We start from the raw sequence: 22,204 nt of genomic DNA, 5'->3' as shown, positions 1-22,204 counted from the left end.
GTGGCTGGCTGAACCTATATAGGGCAAGCTTATGATGAACGGAGCTGTTTGAATGCGTGCTGTTTGTTTCAACATCTGCGCCATGTCTTTAAGACCTACAACAACTACCCTGTCAGCCTTGTAGACCGCACCATCAACGCCACCCTCAACCCGACAAACAAGCCCCCACGACATCAAACAGCTCCGTTCATCATAAGCTTGCCCTATATAGGTTCAGCCAGCTACCAGATCAGCCGACTCTTAAAACACCAAGTCAACATTGATGTTGTGTGAACAGAGGCAATTTTGAACAAACTCACTTGCCAAAGGTGAGACCACATTTGTACATGTGCTTCGTTGTGGGGTAGGACGGGAAATCCTAGAATCTCTCAGGAGTCAAGCTGTCAAACACGGTCACCCATCCAAGGACTGTCTGATTCGTGACCTGCGCTCTGTGCACAGGACCACACGCCACCAGAATTAATAGTCTGTAGCTACACAACCACGGGGACAAATATTGAAGCAATAGCATCTGTATTTACAGGCGGGCGTATATAACTACATATATTCTTGTAGCCATATGGGAAGGAAATTTGTAGTGAAAGTGAAATAACAGTCCTGTGTGCGGACACCTTCTCGTTGGTGATTATCAGTGACGACCCGAGTACCATACGGTCTAGCATTGTTATCTGGCAGTTAATAGATTTGCCTATAATTCACGCTAATGAACAAGACGACAACGCAGCTTCTGTCAACGTGTCGCTGGCTAGTCTAACATCCATTTACAAGAACCAAATTAGTTGGCCTGTCACATTTTATACCGTCCAACACCACGACACTACTGTTTCCATTCCAATCATGTCAAGACGTTGCTCTTGCTTCCCGATCGCCCCAATGTTGATATCGACTCCTCCTCTTTTGGCGCTCTACATAGAGCCGGGTTTATTATTATAGGATATTTATACAGCGCACATATCCATGTATCTAGTACATGCTCAAGGCGCTGACATTTCACTAGATGTCAATCTCAACGGCACATCGTATTATCAATATCAACTCCCCGGGGGTCATACAACTCCTGCAGCCACTAAGCGCACCGATTTATTGCGGCTTTCTCATCTTTAAGAGGCACCCATTCACAGCTATGTGGACTGGGACACATAGTTCACTGCACGTTGCTGTACCCGCAACTAGGTGTTTACACTCATTCATGTGGCCACCATCTGGTCATATACCAACGGATTCGTGGGTTCTTTTAAGTGCACATGGTTGTGTACTGTACACTAGGGGTTGCGACAACACTGAACGGGTGAGAGTGAGTGAGTGAGTTAAAAGTTATGGTCACAAAAGGGTGAGAAGAGACCTGATCATTGGATACTGTCTTGTGCTAATGCAGGGCGTGCAGTTCATGCTTGATGTGAGATTTGTGTTGTGATTCAGGGTTTGTGTTGAAATGTAAAGCCACGTTATCAGATAGGTACTTCCACCTCAACCATACCTAAATGAAAGATTTGGTTAAATAAATTTGATCCCTCTATTCACTTGGTAGTATATGGTTACAGAATATATATAAATACATTTGAATCGATTGAACAGATATCGTCCGAGGGAGAAGCAATTTCAGCAAAATCAGGCCGTAGTGCTCGCTGCTGTTTCCCAAAGACCTGTGGACAGCCTGTGCACTTCTCAACAAAGCCTGTGTAAATATCTGGTCCTTTCTAAATTACCCCTTGATTTGTAGAACCCTGACTTCCATCTCTAATCCCTTTGTTAATTCCCTGGTTTCATCAACTTGTTGCCTAGTTATTTTAATGACGTTGCCATTGTATTTACTTTATTTATATTCTGTATACATACATTCCCTTCTCCTCATGTCAATTCCTTTTTGGTAGCGGGGCAAGAATCTGTATGGAAATTCGTGAAATAAAAGAACTTGCTATCCATAAAATTGTCAATATTGCAATTTTCCCGCTTCCATTGGCCAGACGAGGCTTTTTCGCGAGGTCGCTTCATTGTCAGAAGAACTTGCCAGTTGAAGAGCAGAAAACAGACTCTGTTTTGCAGTCGACCTGACCCCCATTCAAAATTTGTCACATGCAGAACGTGCCCTAGTCTTGCATCTTGGTTTTGTGTCCTCAAGTTGTGATATATCTGTTGCAGGATGCCTTTTATCGTTGCTGCGTTTGAATAATTCCATCAACAACACTAAAGTTTTGTGTATCAATATTAATGTATATTTCGGAGAATATATTCTTTAAATATATTTTTGCTTATATTTACAAGAATGCGCCACCGGGTATTATGGAGCCAACTGTGGCCAGTCCTGTGACGCACGTCAATGCAAGATGGACTTCAGCTGTGATGTGACACAAGGGCGTTGTGTCGGTGGATGTGCGGATGGATATCAAGGAATAGACTGTAGACAAGGTAATATATCCCACAATTTTCCCACATATATATTAATGCCCACTTTGTATATCTGAATCAGTTATTGTATCATATTTAAGTATTATGTACAGTGTTCTCATTGTGATGCTTTAAACAGACACTGCTCCTCTGTTTACATTTTGTATCTAGTAACAGGTAATGGTATTCTCAGGACATTTACAGTGAAAGACACTTTGCAAGAAATGATTTGTGGTTACATCATAAGATGCTTGTCACTGTATTCTAATTACATACTCTGATGCTCATGATATTAATCACTGGGATGTCTGGACCAGACTCGTTCATTGACGTCATATATCTGGGATATTGCTGAGAATAGTAAAAAACAAAAAACAACAAGCAATTCAGTGATAATAGTGGAAATAATTTCCATTCTTTGGCTGTTGAAATCATCGTTGTGTCCACAAGTGGTTCGCATTGTTGCCCTCAGTTGGTAGTTCAGGTTAGCGGACAAGGGAGAACAAAAAAGACAGGTGTTGAATTGACGACGGCAGCAGCCGTTGTTGTAGATGGGAAATAATGGTCGAAATGGTAAAGACAATAGTAGTCACGTGACAGAATGCATACAAGGAACTTTGATCTCCATGAACTGACGTAGTTTGGTATGGAGGCTGTGTTGGTGCCTCTCACTACGTCACAGTGAGAAGATAGTGGGGCTAGATATTGTTAATACGCAACTTATATCACCACTATGATTTGGGATGAATTATGTTGATTTAACGCCGCTCACAACTGTGTTCCGGTCTGGACCAATCAATCCAGTGAACAACAGCATGAGTTTCGACTCATTGTATTCACGAATACCTTTCTCTATTGATGTTAATTGTTGGGAAAACATCAATCAAGTTGAGACAGCTCTGGCTTCAGAAAGCCCTTGATTTCATGGTTACCGAAATATCTCTGCCAGTTGTTAGGGTACATTATAATTTGTGTTTTGCAGCTAGAAACTTTGAAATGTTAGTCGGCTGTAGATTGAGAAGCAGGAGCATCACAAAGATCATGAATCCAGCACGTCAGTGTAGCAATGCATACATCCTGTACCCTAGTATTACATGTGGCATGAACGATTACATTACCCTTATTACCTATTATACCTAACTATACACTTCACCATGAATTCCAGAGTGTGTCTACGGGATGTACGGAGAAGGATGTAGCAAGTCCTGCAGTAACCGTCACTGTAAGACGCCATCTAACCAATGTAATCACGTGACTGGAAGGTGTCCCGCCGGCTGTGTCACTGGTTTCACTGGAGATGACTGTTTACAAAGTATGTTTCTTCTTTACCGATGATGTGTTGACGTCATGCACTTCATGACTGCCTTCTGAGTAATATGGCCAAGTTACTTTAAAACTGATCTTGAACTCATAGTCAAATGGAATTGTATGTGGGATTTAAGGAAGTTATATTATGATTTTGTCAAAAATGTGTAACAGCCCATGCAGGGACGTAATTTGTTGTAACTATTCTGTAATTCAGAAACTGCTGGATATACAGCTACTGAAATTATACAAGATCATAGCGCGTTGCACTGGGACGTACATGAGAGCACCATAGAAAATGAAAAATATTTGATAACAAAAACTTGTTTGTGATGGAATTGATATGCATAATTAATTTTGTAATGTATAAACTGCGCCGATCAGTGTTCATCAACGACACAGTGTTTACCTGTAATGGTGTATACTCATGTTGAGGAAGACATCTTATTATCGGTTATATTATTCATACTCTTTTTCACAAAATCCAAGAGACAGTCACACGACTCTTGCTCAAAATGTGTTCAATCAATGTTGCAACACTGAAGGCCTCAGTAAAACTTTCGCACAGGTTTATGGCAGACATGAAATATAAAAATTTGATCCATCGGTGACAAGAACCTATGTCCGATGCAGTTCCCAATTTAGACTTGTGCCATATATTTCTGCGTATTTTCAGGAGAACAATCTTGAGTGGCATTTTAGAAGTTGGAAGTCAGATAGAACAAGTATATATGGAGGACAACTTCTTTAATTCTAGAGCACAACGTTTCGATACAGGTTCTTGTATTCTGATACGTAAAAACGATACAAGGTCCTGTATCGAAACGTCGTGCTCTAGAATTAAAGAAGTTGCCATCCATATATACTTGCTCTACCTAGGAGAAGACTGACTGACTGACTGAGTTTGGTTTTACGCCGCTTTTAGCAATATTCCAGCAATATCACGGCGAGGGACACCAAAAATGGGCTTCACTCATTGTACCCATGTAGGGATTCGAACCCGTGTCTTCGGCGTGACGAGCCAGCGCTTTAACCACTAGACTACCCCACCGCCCCTCTTGGAGAAAAACTGCCTTTGCATGCTTTTGTTTTTGACGGACGCCATCGGTGGGTCAGGATAGGCTCACCTTTTAGAGAACAGCTGTATTTCATAATGATCTATAAACACATATTCATGATATTCCCATTGTGCCTTCCGCGAAGATTTCTTCGTTGCAAGAAGTGGTTCGTGCTAATTATAATACAGAAAATATTCATTCTATAAATAGATGTATAATTTAGCTTCTAATGTTTTGGTAAATAGACAAACAGTAATAATATATGATTCAAAACTAGTTCAGTGTTCTTATTTCTCTCCAGACTGTCCAGATGGCTATTATGGAACTACCTGTTCCCTGAGTTGTGCTGAGAGACATTGTAACAGTTCCTCCTGTCCTACTGATGGGGCCTGTGGCACTGGGTGTGAGGCGGGATGGACACTGCAGAGTTGCACACAAGGTAATATGAATATATTTCCTTCCTCAGTGGTGTACATGCAAGAACAACTTTTATTAACTAATATAACAAAATACGTCAACACCAGGGAATAACAAGTCTCGATCACCCACAGAAACTGAATATGTGAATGGGTCGCTGAAAATCATGCCCCATAGATTTGGTATAATATATGAGTCTTGAAATTAATGAAAATGTATTCAATGCCTATGTATAACAAGAGAAGGATATACAGGTCATAACAACGTAAGAGACAATCCAGAAAACAGCTAGGCACTCAAGAATCGTACATGCTGACTACAGTTTTGGTCATGTTCGTCTATCATAATTGGGATCTGTTTCTATCCCTCTCGCTCTCTCTCTCTCTGTATATATATATATATGTATGTATGTATGTATGTATATATATATATATATATATATATATATATATATATATATATATATATATATATATATATTAACATTCCCAAACCTTTAGTCAGCACCTAGTCAAATGCCATTTTCACAACCTGTTATCACTCTAAACCCAATATATAGCAATGAGAGAGAAAGCAATGTGGAGAGTGGTAGGATTCAGTTTTAAAGGAACATACGTGATTGTGTTGAACAATGAAGATATGACCACACACAATGATATCAGACTTTATTCGTTGGTTTAGCTGGTTAAAATGACGTGTATGACACAGTTGACCTGTATGTACCTGTCTCCTTTTCCGAATAAGGCAGCGACATTACTTTGTCAAACAACCATAACAATCTGAAGTGTTGGCTGACTTCAACGAGCATTCTGAGTGGGGCGTATCATTTGGATTGATACCAAGGTTCATATGCGATGAGTTAGCACATAATACGATTCTTGAGTGCCTAGCTGTTTTCTGGATTGTCTGTTACGTGGTTGTGGTTATGACCTGTATATCCTTCTCTTGTGATGCATAGACATTGAATACATCTGTAACCTGGATATATATATATATATATATATATATATAAGAAGTTTCTGAAATAATTACACAACACCAACACAACACCAATGTTTTGCGGAGCAGTCCATGTTAGAGTGTACATGAAATAATTGTTTCCTGTTTTTGAACTTTATACATGAAGTTTCAAGTATATATTCACAAGTTCCACAATTTCCCCGTTTACATTTTGAGACACTGAATTCTGTAGGTTTAATACATGAGTCGAATGTGGCACGTGTCAATATGTATGTACCTGTCTCCTTTTCCGAATAAGGCAGCGACATTACTTTGTCAAACAACCATAACAATCTGTAACCTGGATATATATATATATATATATATATAAGAAGAAGTTTCTGAAATAATTACACAACACCAACACAACACCAATGTTTTGCGGAGCAGTCCATGTTAGAGCGTACATGAAATAATTGTTTCCTGTTTTTGAACTTTATACATGAAGTTTCAAGTATATATTCACAAGTTCCACAATTTCCCCGTTTACATTTTGAGACACTGAATTCTGTAGGTTTAATACATGAGTCGAATTTTACATAAAATGCTACTGATAGCTATATTGAAACAGAACACCCTAATGATTTGACACTTAGGCCGATAATTGCAGGACCTAGTTGTGCTACACATCGGTTGAGTAATTTTATTGACATAGTGCTTAAACCTTTTATTACCAAAGTGCACAGTTATACTAGAGATACGATGGATTTCCTAAACTAGTTACCTCAACAAACTCAAGAAAAAAACAAACAAGTTACGTTTGATGTAAAAAATTTATACTCTAATATTCCACACAATTTAGGGATTGAAGCTATATCATTCTGGTTACACGAATATCCAGCATTACTCCCAACACGATTCTCCAAGGAATTCGTCATAGAAGGTGTTACATTCATATTGAATAATAATACATTCAATTTTGATGGGGAACATTATAGACAAATGAAGGGTACAGCAATGGGAACCAAAATGGCACCCACGTATGCTACGTTAGTTTTAGGGTATTTGGAACGAACTCTGGAAACCAAAGTGAAAAGAACAGTTAGGACCTGAAGTCGCTGAATACTTTAGAACAAATTGGCGACGTTTTCTTGACGATTGCTTCATGTTATGGCCCTTTGGAGATGAAAAAATTAACTCTGTTTTATAACATCCTAAATAAATTGAACAAACATTTACATTTTACCATGGACTCAAATTATTCTGAAATTCCATTTTGGACATCATGGTAAAACTATGTGGACGTAATCTAGAAACAGATATATATTATAAACCTACAGATACTAAACAATACCTTCATTTTTCATCTTGCCACCCGAGTCATATAAAGAGAAGCATTCCCTATAACTTAGCAAGACGTATCTGCATGATTGTGTCACAAATACCGACAAGGAACATACGACTTGCAGAACTAAAATCATATCTACAGTCCCGTGGATACCCAGTTCTTCTTGTGGAAGATGGAATAAAGAAAGCAATAAACATAGACAGAAGGACACTGTTGAAAGTTCGTGATAAACAAATAAATAACACTGTCAATCTGGCCTATGTTTCAACGCACAACCCCAAGAATCCGGAACTTTTCATATCATAAGACAAAATGTTCCAATTTTAAATGCTGATATGAAAATGAATCGAATTATGGCTCATGTAACAATGATAAAGAGTAAACGCCAAAGCCGTAACTTAAAACACATATTGACACGTGCCACATTCGACTCATGTATTAAACCTACAGAATTCAGTGTCTCAAAATGTAAACGGGGAAATTGTGGAACTTGTGAATATATACTTGAAACTTCATGTATAAAGTTCAAAAACAGGAAACAATTATTTCATGTACGCTCTAACATGGACTGCTCCGCAAAACATATTATTTATGTTATTATATGCCAAGGGGTGTCATGAAGAATACATTGGACAAACGGAGTGCTTGAGGGACAGAATGCGCGTCCATAAACAACAGATTAAGGACCCCAAAACAAGGTGCATCCCCTTAAGCGCTCACATTGACAATTGCGCAGCAGGAAAGGAAATAAAATTTAAAATATTCCCTTTCTATAAAATGAATACTGCTGACGCCATGCAGCGTAAAGCTAAAGAAAACTTTTCATCAAAGAATTGTGTCCATCGTTAAATAGGTAACGCAATGTGTCTGAATTATACTTGTTTTCATTGTGCTACTAGTACTGTCAATATAAAGCCGCCAATGTGACGTCATGGCAACGCCGCGTCACAACATTTGTATACAGTTGCATTGTGACGTCATGACAAATTGACGTCATAACATAATCCGTTTAACTGTAATCACTTCTCCCTGAAGATAAAAGTGAAACATGTTGGAGAAGATCCGTGTTGTGTAATTATTTCAGAAACTTCTTCTTATATATGTACTACTGTACGCTCGGTATTCTCATCACTTACTTTATATATATATATATATATATATATATATATATGGATGGAAGTGAGTTCCATGGGACAGGGGCAGTGCTGGAGAAGGACCTGGAGCCAAATGTCTTCAGTGGATATTTAGGAACTTGGAGGACATTTTGGTCACTTGATCGGAGTTTACGTGCTAGTGGGGGGAGTCAAGATTTCAGATAGATAGTCAGGGCTGGTGTTATGGAGGCATCGATAGATGATACAGAAAAGCTTGAACTCTATTCTAGCTTCTACTGGCAACCAGTGGAGGTCTCTGAGTACTGGTGTCACGTGCACATGTCTTGGTGTTCTTGTGATGACCCGTGCTGCAGAATTTCGCAGCACCTGTAGCTTAGATAGCAGTTTACCACTGATACCCTGAAGCAAACTGTCGCAGTAATTGAGTCTTGATGTTATCAGACCATGGGCAAGTACTTTTGCAGCTTCTGCGGTTATTAAATGTCGAATGCTGCTGATGGATCGGAGATGATAATAACAGGTTCGACTGATGTGGGTAACCTGTTTCTCCATGGAGAGGTGTGAGTCCAGAAATACTCCCAGATCTTTAAGGTGGTCACTGAGAACTATTTCCGTATCCGCTATCAGAATGGATTGTTCTTCTACTCTGGCCAACTGTTGCTTAGTGCAAATCAGCATCACCTCTGTTTTTTCTTCATTCAGTTTCAGCTTATTTGCTGTCATCCATGACTTTGTTGTTGTCGTACAATCAGATATGCGTTGGAAGGACACCTGAAGGTTCTTGAGTTTGAATTTGTCCATCATTTGTGTATCGTCAGCATATCCATGGCGAAGAAGCTTGAAGTGTTGGATGATGTTAGCCAGATTTGCCGTGTACTACGTGAAGTGTATCGGACCTAAAACAGATCCTTGTGGAACACCACAGTGTAGTTTGACGAAATCGGATTTTTCATAGCCGATGATGACTGCTTTTCTACCAAGTAGGATGAAAACCACTTGTGGCAGTTACCACGGATGCCAGATTCAACCAAAAGACCGCTTAGGAGAACTTCATGGTCGATGGTATCGAATGCCGCTGACAGTTCGAGCATGACAAGGGAAGCCATGAAGCCATCATCAGTGCAGCCAGTAGGTCACTGAGGACACGTATCAGGGCTGTTTCGGTGCTGTAATATTGGCGGTATGCGGATTGGAACTAGTCAAGGATAGATGAACCTAATGAACTGAGACAATTTGACAAGTTAGGCATGGGCATCAGATATAGATTCAGTGATTTGTGTTAAGGCGTTGATACCCTCATTATGCTAAGGCATAATTTTTTTTATTATCCTTAGGTTAAATAGTGATGTGAAAAGAAAGATTGCTGAATGAAAACCAATGAAAAGGAAAAATATTGCCATTCAGAAATTCAGCATATATTCCCTTCAATATATTTTTGCCTGTAAAGTAATATTTTGGGATCAAATTTTTGTTGTTAGATTGGGTTAGAATAGGTAACACGATAATAGTCTGTGTTCTGTTGGTTACTAGAATTTCCCCATTTCTTGTCATATAATCATCATGAAGAAATAAACACTAAAATTAGTGTTGATATTCAGCATGAATCTTACCTGTCATGTGATATTCAACAGAGTGCCCCAGGTGAAAGTATGGCATCAACTGTAACTGTTGTGTTGATATGTCGAGATGAATCTTACCTGCCATGTCATATTCAACAGAGCGTCCTAGGGGAAAGTATGGCATCAGCTGTAACTGTAGTGTTGATATGTTGAGATAAATCTTACCTGCCATGTGATATTCAATAGAGCGTCCCAGGGGAAAGTATGACATCATAAGTAACTGTTGTGTTGATATGTTGAAATGAATGTTACCTTCCATGTGATATTCAACAGAGTGTCCCAGGGGAAGGTATGCGTGGCATCAGCTGTAACTGTTGTGTTGATATGTCGAGATGAATCTTGTCTGCCACGTGATATACCACACAGAGTGTCCCAGGGGAAAGTAAGGCATCAACTGTAACTATAGCGTTGATATGTCGAGATGAATCTTATCTGTCATGTGATATTCCACACAGAGTGTCCCAGGGGAAAGTATGGCGTCAACTGTGACTCTGTCTGTGGCCACTGTGCTGATAACATCACATGTGATCACATCACTGGAACCTGTCCGGGTGGATGTCAGCCAGGATGGCAACACCAACTGTGTCAGACAGGTGAGTGTGGACAATCTATAAGTAACACGTATACTCAGAGAACTGCTAAATTGACATTTTTTGGTTCATGGAGGTATGAATTGAAAAACAGATGTATACATCGTTGAAATGTAAGATATACAGTCAATAATTAGAATCAAATTCAACATTGAAAGGTAGAATAATGATTGCAATAGTTTCATTAAAAAGAGCACACAGAAATTATGAGATTGATAAACAATTTCAATTTCTAGTTTAATTGAGATTGTCGGTAACCGCAAAAATCAAGCACTTGGGTCCCGCGAGCGGATTGACACAGTTAAAAAGAATAGGAATGAACACGTCATTTGTGAAGCATGACACTATACAAGTTGACGCTTTATTTGTTAATTAGGTTGTGACAATGGGAAATTCGGCTCGAACTGTGAGCGGGACTGCGGCCAGTGTAACGGGACGTGTGATGTTATTGATGGACGATGTCCCTGGGGATGTACCGAGGGGTACAACGGTTCTCACTGCTCTGTAAAGCTTTGTAAGTAATGTCTTTTACCTCCATAATGAAATATATTGTGACAAATGTAATGTTTGGTATGTTTACTAACATTACTTCCGACCGAATATGATTTTATGCACAAGGTCTTGTAACGCTAAAAACTGTCATCAAGGTATATACTGTCACACGCGGCGTCTTAGCGCTTTAACAAGAACCCCATTAGTGGCAGTATTTACATTGATGACAGTGTGTGACCTTTCAAGCCCCTATGATTGTATGCCATATGACCCGCGTGTTTATTCCACTTGATTGTCTTGCGCCTCTATGCCTGTATTAGTGTACATGCCACATGTAAGACATAGATAGTTAACAGGGAACTGTGTCACGTACAGATGCCAAAGTATAAGTCATTGGGCATCAACAATCAATAATAATGTCTTAATCTTTTAAAAAATTGTTTGGATACAATGTGTTCTATTGTATGCTGAGAATAGAAATGAACAGAAGGTACATTACGTTTACTACTTATTTATTATAAGCTTTGATTATAAGCACATTTACAATTGCATTGACTCGAAATGTACTATGCAAGACATCATTGACTCAAATGAGTGAAATGAAGAGAGTGAAGTGAGTTGAAACCCAAAAAAAAAAGTTTTACGACCTTAACGAACGTATGATATTTACAACACCTTGATGGACATCCCTCAGTTATGCCTTAGGCACTGACCTTTCAATACATTCATGACCCACTCATCTTATTCCGTGACGACTGTGGCGTTTTCATAGCAATAATCCCTAGTACTAAAATTGTATAAGGCATAATGGGAGCGTTTGAAAAGCAAACAAGTACATATCGACATCTTAGAAATACAAAGAACATAGCTAACATAATGTTGTTGCCTAATGTGAATATTTTAATAAGGACAATGCCATGAACGGTGACAGATTTAAATACACACACGGGTCTCACAGTTCCAACAAGTGCATTTCTGACAAACTTGTGAGCTTGTTTAGCAGATTGTACGTGCGCTTCCTGGATTGCTTAGGAATTATACTGAGTCAAATAAGAAACTTCACAAAATGTAATTTGAAAAATAATGAATAATCTTTCTCTGATGATACATCTACGTATCCGAAATGAGATCCCTATCTTTCGACTCTAGAAAAATGTTAGCAAAACCCACTCAAACCCATCCATTCGTCGTGCAAATGACGTTAGTGCCAAATCAGGTTTTGCACGTGCAGTTGATCACGTGATCTTCGCATCGAAGTTTTCTTCATATGCACGTGTTTGCACTGGCCTCAAGAATTGTAAAAACACTTTTAAACCACAGTTCTAACGGTACTTGAAATGCCACGATTGTCAAATGTGCAACGTGAACATGCCGTTGGCATGTTGCAAGCGGGTAGATCAGTTATTGACGTCGCAAGAGCAATGGGATGTAGCGTCGCACTGTGTATGACTTGCGAGGTCGTCTACAACAAACTGGCACCACTTCTGATCGCCCAAGGTCGGGTCGTCCATGTGTGACGTCACGAGCAGAATACCGCCAAATCGTCCTACGCCACCTACGTGACAGATTTCTGCCGGCTACACGAACCAGGGCTGAGATGTTTAGAGGTCGACTCTCCTCACAGACCATTCGAAATCGGTTGCAGGCTGCCAATCTCCATTCTCGACGTCCATATCGTGGGCCAATATTGACGCCGTTTCATCAACGTCTGCTGTGGGCCCAACGTCACCTCCGATGGACCAAGAGAGACTGGAATCGATATGTCTTTAGCAATGGGTGAGTGAGTTAATATTTAACGTCACATCGGCAATATTTCAGCCATATAGTGACGAGAAATGTTTTATATAGATAACTAAGTATATAATTATTAATCGCTCAAAGTTTCAAAACAATATATTTATATATAAATAATCACTTCAATCTTTACCGTTTCACACCTTCTAAATGACATTGTGATTTTCATGTTTTGTTTTTGCTCTTTATTATTCATTTCCTCTGCAGACGTTGTTTTGGTGATGATGTGGTAATTTCCCTTCATTAGTCAGTGTATGAGGGTTCCGGTAACTGTTAGAACCAGGATAACACAACGACGTTTTGACTTTCTGGAATTGAAAATGATCAAGATTTTACCTGTGTTCTGGTCGCATCCTACCCGCAAACTCGCCTGCATACTCAGGTTCCCTTTGAATTCTGCTTCAAAGTACTTTCCCTTTGCTATGTCTGTACATTTATAATTCTTAATGTCCGAAACGCCTGAATGTATGATGCTGTAGATAGCTGTCTTGAAATATTATAGTTATCTCAATTCTTACGGCCACGCATAACAAAAAATTGCATCAGTTTCCTTGCCCAAAGTAAAACGAGCTTCACCGTCATATGGCATTCTTCGCTGTATATTGTATTACTTAGAAACTCACGCAATGGTATGCACAATTCTGTATATATTTTGTGTTTTATGCCTGTATATAAAGTATACCCTCAACACCTTAAACAAATTGTACTCGTATAGTTTCTATTAATATGTTTTCAGCTCCTTTAAATAAAATGCAGTCATCAAATGTTTTGGTACCAGCCGTGTCAGGAACAGTTGTAGGGTTGCTGGTGGTTGCCATAGTTGTTGCTGTTGTGGTTCTTGTGGGCAGGTAATTTCTTTTCACTTTATCTAGCAGACATCTCTCCACATGTAAAGTCAGTGTTAGACAGTTCACACATTCTACTCAGCCTTTGTGAAAAAGAACTTCAAAAACAATGAAGAATTACACGCAAAGGCACCAGCATGACGTTTTGCAGTTCAAACCAATCCGTTCAGTCTCAAACCAAAAAACAGGAATACATAATAGTTGTATATTCATTCTTCGTGCAGGTTTTTGATCTTCATTCCATGACCTTGTGAAATTCAGAACGTAACGTCAAATGAAACATGATTATATTTGATGTTCATCTTGATATTCATTGGATATTTCTTGTAGAGAATGCAAACAATAAAATATGACATGCCGATGCCCAGGTGTGTGATTGAATTTCCCAAATCAGACGTTTTGTTTGTGTATGTTAGTACCTTTGGTTGTGTTTGGTTATTTCTGTACTGTGTGTTTTGTTTTGTTTTGTTTGTATAAATAATTACATTCAGCTCTGTGACACCCCTTGAATCTGTTACAGGAGGAGACGGAGGTTTCAAGATAGCGATGTGACCAAACACTCTGCACACTTCCGCCCTGAAGGTTGGAGCACTGAAAGGATTGTTGAAACTCCTAAAACAAATATAATTACATAATGTAGAAAATATTTTGTTCAGCGAAACACAATACATGTTAAATATATAGTTTCAGCTGTGTTCGTATGAATGCACTAAATAGAGAGGAAAGCTAAGACTATGTTTAGTTTTAAGGTGTGCTTTGGCAATATTTCATCACGGGCAAGTCTTTGCGGGCAAGTTATAATTTTAGAGTAGGCGAGTGAAGAAAGTGCTAAAATATTGTTAGGTCAGAGACATACTAGCTATTTTGCATTTTTATTTGCTTATGATGTAGTTGCATCATGCAATAAGTCATGCTCAGACCAACATGGCCAATACATTCCATTGCGACAATTCTTATTATCAAGAATACAATGCATACTGGGTGTTTTTCAGAGAATGGCGCTTTGGCAAACGTAGTTCTGGATGAGAACAGAACAGGCCACCAGAAGCCACCTATAAAACCCAAACCTGCCCCACAAGCTGCATCCAGCAAACAGCTGAGTTCCGAAGACGAAGGCCATGAGGAAGAAGATTTGGACGAGGAAGTTCAACCTCCTGACAGTTGTTACTACAACGCAGAAGCCGAAGACGCCATCAGAGACGTTGCTGTGCCTGAACTTGCTGCAACTGTGGCGATGCTTAAACAGAGGAAAGATGGGTTTGAAAGAGAATATAACATGAGTCCACTTTGCAATGTCGTGGTTTTGCATTGCTTTTCTAGTTTGTCTCTAAATGGTAAAGGGGGTGTTGGGTTGGGCTAGTGGTTTAACAACGAAGACCCAGGAATGGGTACAGTGGGTGAAGACCATTTCTGATGTCCCCTGCCGTGATGTTGCTGGAGTATTGCTAATAGTTACTCACTCACAATATTGTAAAGACACAATATTGTCTCCAAATCTGTCTAAGCAAAACAAAGTATCCTCCACAAGAACATATCTCATCCTTGAATTGAATTTCTTACAGCGACTTGTGACTGGAATCACAGCCACATACCAAGACTCCCAGAGACCCGAGAACAGTGGAAAAATTAGGTTCAGAGGCTACTACCCCTGTAAGTATGGCTGACAGTGGTGAATGTACAGACATGTAAAAGATTATTATAGGATATTTATATAGCGCACACATCCATGTATCTAGTACATGCTCAAGGCGCTGACATTTTTTCCCTCGATCACCGGATGTCAATCTCAACGGCACATCGTATTATCAATCTCAACTCCCCGGGATCATACAGCTCCTCGGCGCACCGAGTTATTGCGGCTTCTTTATCCTTACGAGGCACCCATTCACAGCTGAGTGGACTGTGACAGATAGTCACAGTACTTTGTCCAAGTCCACTGCACTTTGCTGTACCCGCAACTAGGTGTTTGCACGTATTCATGTGGCCACCATCTGGTCATAAACCAACGGATTCGTGGGTTCTTTTAAGCGCACAGGGTTGTGTACTGTACACTAGCTAGGGGTTGTGACAACACTGAAAGAGTCTGCACACAGATTTGACTCCAAGATATTTACACCAGATTACAGGTGGGCTCGACCCCGTCACCTCAAGCTCGCTGGATCACTAGCCAGGCGCCTTAACCAGCTCGCCCACCACGCCTAATATGTGGATACTGGTTTAACTGACTTGATTTGTTATTTCAGACGACCATAACCGTATCCGCCTGACCCCCCTCCCAGACACTCCTGGCTCGGACTACATCAACGCCAGTCTCATGCACGTGTGTACTTTACTAATTACCTCAAAAGTTTATCATAGGCTTACGAATGTCGTAGCGCTACGAACGGTTAGTGGATCGGGACCCCGGATACGACCCTCTTAGCCGAATCGTTCCCAGTAAAAAACATCCCCAGAGTTTCGAAACATGGATATTAAGAACGTCCCTTTCTGAGGAACAAAATTGTTAAGGCAAAAGTTATCAGGACCCAGACTATAGAGTCTCGAAAACAAAAGGTGATGCTACAAGCAATAAACTGTCCAATCGTCCCATTTCTATATTTCAGAGTTACAACCAGGCGAAGACTTACATAGCAGCTCAAGGTGAGATAAACTTTATGAGTTAATTTTGTTATGATGTGAAGTTAAAAAGATCACTGTTATCATGCCGTCTAAGTTGCCGTCTAATGAGTATGTATATCAGTAAAAACAACCTTTAGGGATGTTGCATTATTGTATAGTATATGCCTAGAAATGGCATGTTTAATGTATTCATCAGCCACCGTTTACCACTTACAGCTCCCAACAAGAACACAGTAGGAGACTTCTGGAGGATGATTTGGGAACATTCCTGTAGCGCTGTGGTCATGCTGACTGGTCTGGTGGAGGAGGCGAAGGTAGGATTTCACGTTATGTCAATCATCTCCATCATCCTACGAATGTAGACATCATATATATAAAACCAGCCCTCTGTTGGGCGATGAAAGCAAGCAGCCATGAAAATTATATGAAGGTATTGCTGAATATATAAGTCGTCTATGACAAAAATGTAACATTCAATTACAATTTTGCCTGATTACAAGCATATACATTAGGTAAACATGTGCATATTATTTTACCTTCAGGTGAAATGTGAGCAGTACTGGCCTGATGCTGGTGTAATGAACACTGAGCACTTCAAAGTGGAGGTGGATGTAACCCAAGTCCGTGCGAGCTTTACAACGAGACACATGAAAGTCACTTCCAAGAGAGTAAGTATCGGCATGGAACATTTATTTTGTGTGTTCTTTATGTTGGGAAAAACTAGTCATAAGTAGTCAAAATGTGATGTTTCAATGACTTTGTTTCGTACAAAATGGTCTATATTAGTGGAATAGCTGATGAGTTGCTATATATGGTTGCAGTTTGTTTTTCATGTTAATACGAATTCTATCAACATCGTCTGTTACAGACTGGAGAGAATCGGTCAGTCATCCAGTTCCACTTCACGTCATGGCCTGACCACGGTGTACCTGACACCCTCGCTCTCGTCCACTACATCTGGTTGGTCAGACAGACAGTTGCAGAGAGGGACGGACCACTGCTCGTTCACTGCAGGTAGGACTTCTTAGTTACAAGGTAGCAAACCACTGCTTTACCACTGCAGGTAGGACTGAGTTAGTTACAAGGTACCGAACCACTGCTTGAACACTGCTTGAACACTGTGTATGGGGAAATGTATTCGAATACATCAACGGACTACAAAGTGCAACAGAGGACCTGCTATATTCACTTCCTGATGATTCTTCACACTATTTTAGTTAACTCCAGTTAACGTGCGAACATTACTGGATTGTAGCCTTTGAAACATCGTTATTCTGAACAACTTTTTAATTGATAATCCTTATTTCAGTTGAAAGTTTTGGTTCTCAGTAAGATGGTAATCTAGCCGTATACAGGGTAAGACGTTCCCCTCGCTGGTAAATGGTGTGAAGGTTCAACATGCGAAGAGATAGAATTATGATTTGGTTGGTTGGTTTGTTGTTTTAACGCCACAGTCAGCAAGATTCCAGATTCATGGCGGCGGTCTGTAAATAATGACGTCAAGACCAGACAATCCAGGTTTCAACATCATGAGCATCTATCTATGCAATTGGGATACAATACCATGTGTCTGACCACTCGTTCCCGTTAGTCGCCTTTTACGACAAGCAAGGGTCACTGAAGATCAATTCTAACCCGGATCTACACAGGTAGTCAGACTAATGAGGTCAGGCATGAACAAGTCAAATATATGCATTATGGGTATTTCAGTGCGGGTATTGGGCGAACTGGCACATACATCGCCGTGGATTCCCTGATAGACCAGGCCCGTGAGGAGGGGGTGGTGGATGTCCTGGGGTACGTGACAGTCATGAGGGGGCAGAGGAAGAACATGATCCAGACTGCGGTAGGTTGGCTTCACACATATATTTCCAACAAGTGTTTGTCAGTTTATATACCGCTGACTTTGGCAGGCTGACCGCTGACTTGGCAGGCGTATTCGGGTGTGAAGCAGGACACGCCTACCTTTTGGAAAACATATGATGTCCATTCGTTACCATTCGCTCCTTTCCGAACCCCCCGAGAAGACTCGCCTTCCTCTCTTCGATGCTTGACTCGTCACCATTCGTCACCATTCGCCCTTTACCGTAATCTCCAAGAAGACTCGTCCCCTTCTCGATGCTTGTTATGTGCGAAGCTATGACATACCAATTTGAAGTTGCGTAATCATTGCGGTACTGTGATAAAAATGATCCCGACTTGTACAAAACATTTCCGTAATCGTAAGACATCTATGCTAAAAGCAGGTCCATTGCATGATCCCCACCTTATCAGGAACATGACTGTGTGACTGCATCTCTCCCAAATAGCAATGACACCAGGGGTTGAGTTAAGGATGCTGAAACCCATACGTAAAGTGACACTACATTAGACCTATGCGTTTCATCGAAAAGTCTTCTTTGATTGGAACGTCAAGATACTGAAACATACGGCAGTAAAATATGACCGTAAGCCCATCCTGCCTTGGCGAGCCATTTTTGTTACTTCGGCGACCAGGTTTCAAACGGCCATACCTTGAAGCATTCGTCGCCAACTCGTGTTATTCCTAATAGCGACTCGTGACCCTGTGGAAGGATTTCATATTGGCGCGTTAACATCATAACTACTTCAAACAAGAACGATAACTCTATTCTATCTTTATTCCAATGGTACTTAATATCACGGAAGCACTCGTATACTGTATTGCTCTTTTTTAACCGTTCAAGTAAGCTTGTGCCACACCCCTGGTGGAATTTTAAAATGACTGCACTAAAAAAAATCGAATGGCCCCAGAAACGTCCGACTAAAAATGTAGATGTGAAATGTAAGCCCAAATGTTAAAAATTAAAGTTGATTATTTATATTTTAATATATTGTTTAAATTGGACCCATGAAAGACGTTATGTAAACAAACGCACGTGCGTGAATTTGAGACCCACTCGTGTTATTCCTGGACAAGCCGAATAGCGACTCGTGGCCATCTAGAAGGATTTCATATTGGCGTATGAACATCAGAACTACTTCAAACAAGAACTATAACTCTTTTCCTGTTTGATGCCATTGGTACTTAATATCACCGAAGCACTCGTATATATACGGTCTTTATCTATTTTGAAATGGTGGAACTTTCAGTTCTGTGTAGCACAATTAACATTGTTTTCAAAATCAGCATTTAAATTACACAAAGTGGAAGTAACCCGTCACAATATAATTCTAGAAGCCCAAAATTCCAGAAATTCTTCACACTGTGGCCAGATTCTGACAAAGGATTTGACAAATTTCAACATGCAGTTATGAATTTATGCCAAGGATGAAAAAATGAAATAAACATTTTGTCGAAAACTAATGGGCGAAAATAGTTACTTTTGCTCCAAATTGATGTTTTAAAGGATGTACATAAATGAAATTATGTTTATGAGTATCAAGTGTCTGGGCTTTTGAGTTTCCAGAATTAAATTTTGACGTGTTAAATGCAACTTCTTTGTTACAAATTGAGCTCCAACCTTGGAACTGATTTGTTGCCGACATATATATTGCCACACAGCATCACTGTCTGGTCTTTTCAATCTCAGGCCCAGTACGAATGTGTCTTCCACTGTCTGGTAGAGATGACGACATTCGGCTGCACCAGCATGGACGTCTCCAGCTTCACCACCAGTTACAGCAGCAGCGGCATGGACACCATGGTTGACGGACGTACTCTGAAACAGTTGTCTCAGGTCAGTAAGTCCCCATATTACCCAGTAAGCTGCTCTAGTTGGTGACTGTCGGTCTATGGCTCGTATGTTAATCGCAGTACATATAATATTGATCTTTGTGTTGAACAAGATCGTTTATCTTTTGAAATGACTTAGTTTTAGACTCAATTTGTGATAACTGTTTTACTGTTGTGGTGTCCTTTGTGACAGATATTTCTTATAGCTAAATCATTTTTATCATCACTATATGGCTGAAATACTACCGATGTGACGTTAAATTTCAACTCACTCACTCATTGGAGTCGCACACTGAGAGCGTTTAGCGAGAAACCTAAGAATATGTTTGCATATGGTTGACTGTCATTAATTATAAATGAGTGAATGAAGCCAAAACTAGGTCATCCACATTATTTCTGCAGTTCCAGTTTCAAAATGTCATAAATTTTCGATTTCTTAAAAGTCATTATTTTCCTTTTGTTTGAAGTTAGCTTTAACTATCTAGATAATTTGTACATATATGCACATGCACACAGATGCTGTTGTCTGAAACTCGAGATGGTAAGTACACTATTGTCAAATACTTATTGATCAATACTTAAGGCTGATGCCTTCCTGAAAAGTGGAAATACACGCTCATACAACATCTTTCATCTCCAAGGTGTTTACTGGTGATCCAAAAACACATAATTCCTCTTTCAGTCACTATATATATATAAGACCGTAATCGTGGAAGCAATGGAAATGAAAACATTCCGTGATCGTAAGACATTTGTGCTGGTTGCTGGTGAATCCCATTATATCATGTACATATGAATAAATCCCTACCAAACAGAGGTGACACCAGGTGTGTCGACGTAAATATGCCATGCCACTAACACGGTCAATATTCTTGTGCGTAAAATGGCGGCAGCACGAGAAGTATGTTCATTCCCGGATCTGTGGATGAGTGAGTGAGTGACTGAGTGAGTTTAGTTTTTTACGCCGCACTCAGCAATATTCAAGCTATATGGCGGCGGTTTGTAAATAATCGAGTCTGCACCAGACAATCCAGTGATCAACAGCATGAGCATCGATCTACAACTTTGAACCGATGACCACCCAATCCAGCGAACTGGAGTCACCTCGACATGGGTTACTGAAGATCAATATTCTAACCCGTATCTTCACGGGTTGTGGATGAGTGAAGGGAATATGACATTATTGAAAGACACAAACCCCGATCCATAGTTTTGTCGACATGTATAGGGTACATGCATAGTGCTAAGACCTAACGTTGTATGATGAGGCTACAGTTATATGTTCTGTGATAGTCTAACTGTTTGTTATCTAATACTTTTCAGATGCTCCCAACAAACGCAGAATGTGGGTGGATGGTAACTCTGAATTCATTGTGCATGTTGGACCGGTAGGTGGACATCATGTTTACAATAATAACCCGAGACTCTATATTCCTCATAAACATGATTTAATAAACACTTAATTGCTTAATTGAACCCTGGGAAGAATGTTTGATGGAACATCTGTATAGGAACAACTCTCATTGCTGAATCCAAATGGAGAGCTGACAGGCTCCCTGGTGAGAATCATGGCAGCCATGTGTATTCCTCTTTTTTAGACTCTGACGTGTCTGAGGGGTTCCTGCAGGCCGTTGCCCCACCCTCTAGATTGGTGAAGTTGTTGTGGAAACTGGTAGAAGAGAACAACGTCCACAACATCATCGTCGTCACGCCAAATGTATGCCAAATATAATCTTTTTCAAATAGTTAAAGCCATAGTGTATGTTCCTTAAGCTTCATGCTCTAAATTGGTAAAATACTATTTCCAAAGCAGTAGCTATTTAATTTCTGTTGGTGATATTTTCACCTTACTTAGTTTTTTTTAATACATGACACCTACATGTTTGAACTGGCAGAAGTAAAAAAACCTGGCCACATGGTATTGCCATCCGTTTATTCAACATTCCAGTAATATACGTGTTCCTAGTAATCAGGGTGAACGTTT

The 22,204-nt window shown here is 39.9% G+C and overlaps 2 protein-coding genes across 5 annotated transcripts in view; one reads left to right on the top strand and one right to left on the bottom strand.

Annotated features, from left to right (window-relative positions):
* LOC124263693 (multiple epidermal growth factor-like domains protein 11) overlaps nucleotides 1-15,267 on the top strand; it is a 134,312-nt gene extending 119,045 nt beyond the window's left edge. Inside the window, exons 20-27 of the mRNA XM_046698355.1 lie at nucleotides 2,274-2,406; nucleotides 3,551-3,697; nucleotides 5,050-5,187; nucleotides 10,642-10,779; nucleotides 11,153-11,290; nucleotides 13,799-13,910; nucleotides 14,428-14,489; nucleotides 14,900-15,267. Coding sequence (XP_046554311.1) covers nucleotides 2,274-2,406; nucleotides 3,551-3,697; nucleotides 5,050-5,187; nucleotides 10,642-10,779; nucleotides 11,153-11,290; nucleotides 13,799-13,910; nucleotides 14,428-14,489; nucleotides 14,900-15,267 — 1,236 coding nt within the window. The remainder of the gene's footprint in view (nucleotides 1-2,273; nucleotides 2,407-3,550; nucleotides 3,698-5,049; nucleotides 5,188-10,641; nucleotides 10,780-11,152; nucleotides 11,291-13,798; nucleotides 13,911-14,427; nucleotides 14,490-14,899) is intronic.
* The window catches only part of LOC124263694 (receptor-type tyrosine-protein phosphatase alpha-like), a 310,238-nt gene that overhangs the window by 188,233 nt on the left and 99,801 nt on the right, over nucleotides 1-22,204 (bottom strand). The gene's annotated exons all lie outside the window — the stretch shown is intronic.

The sequence above is a fragment of the Haliotis rubra genome, unplaced genomic scaffold (genome assembly GCF_003918875.1).
Source record: "Haliotis rubra isolate DU_JTF1 unplaced genomic scaffold, ASM391887v1 Scf895, whole genome shotgun sequence".
Lineage (NCBI taxonomy): Eukaryota > Metazoa > Mollusca > Gastropoda > Lepetellida > Haliotidae > Haliotis > Haliotis rubra.
Note: the sequence above shows the minus strand (reverse complement) of the source record. Positions and strands in the feature narration are given on the sequence as shown.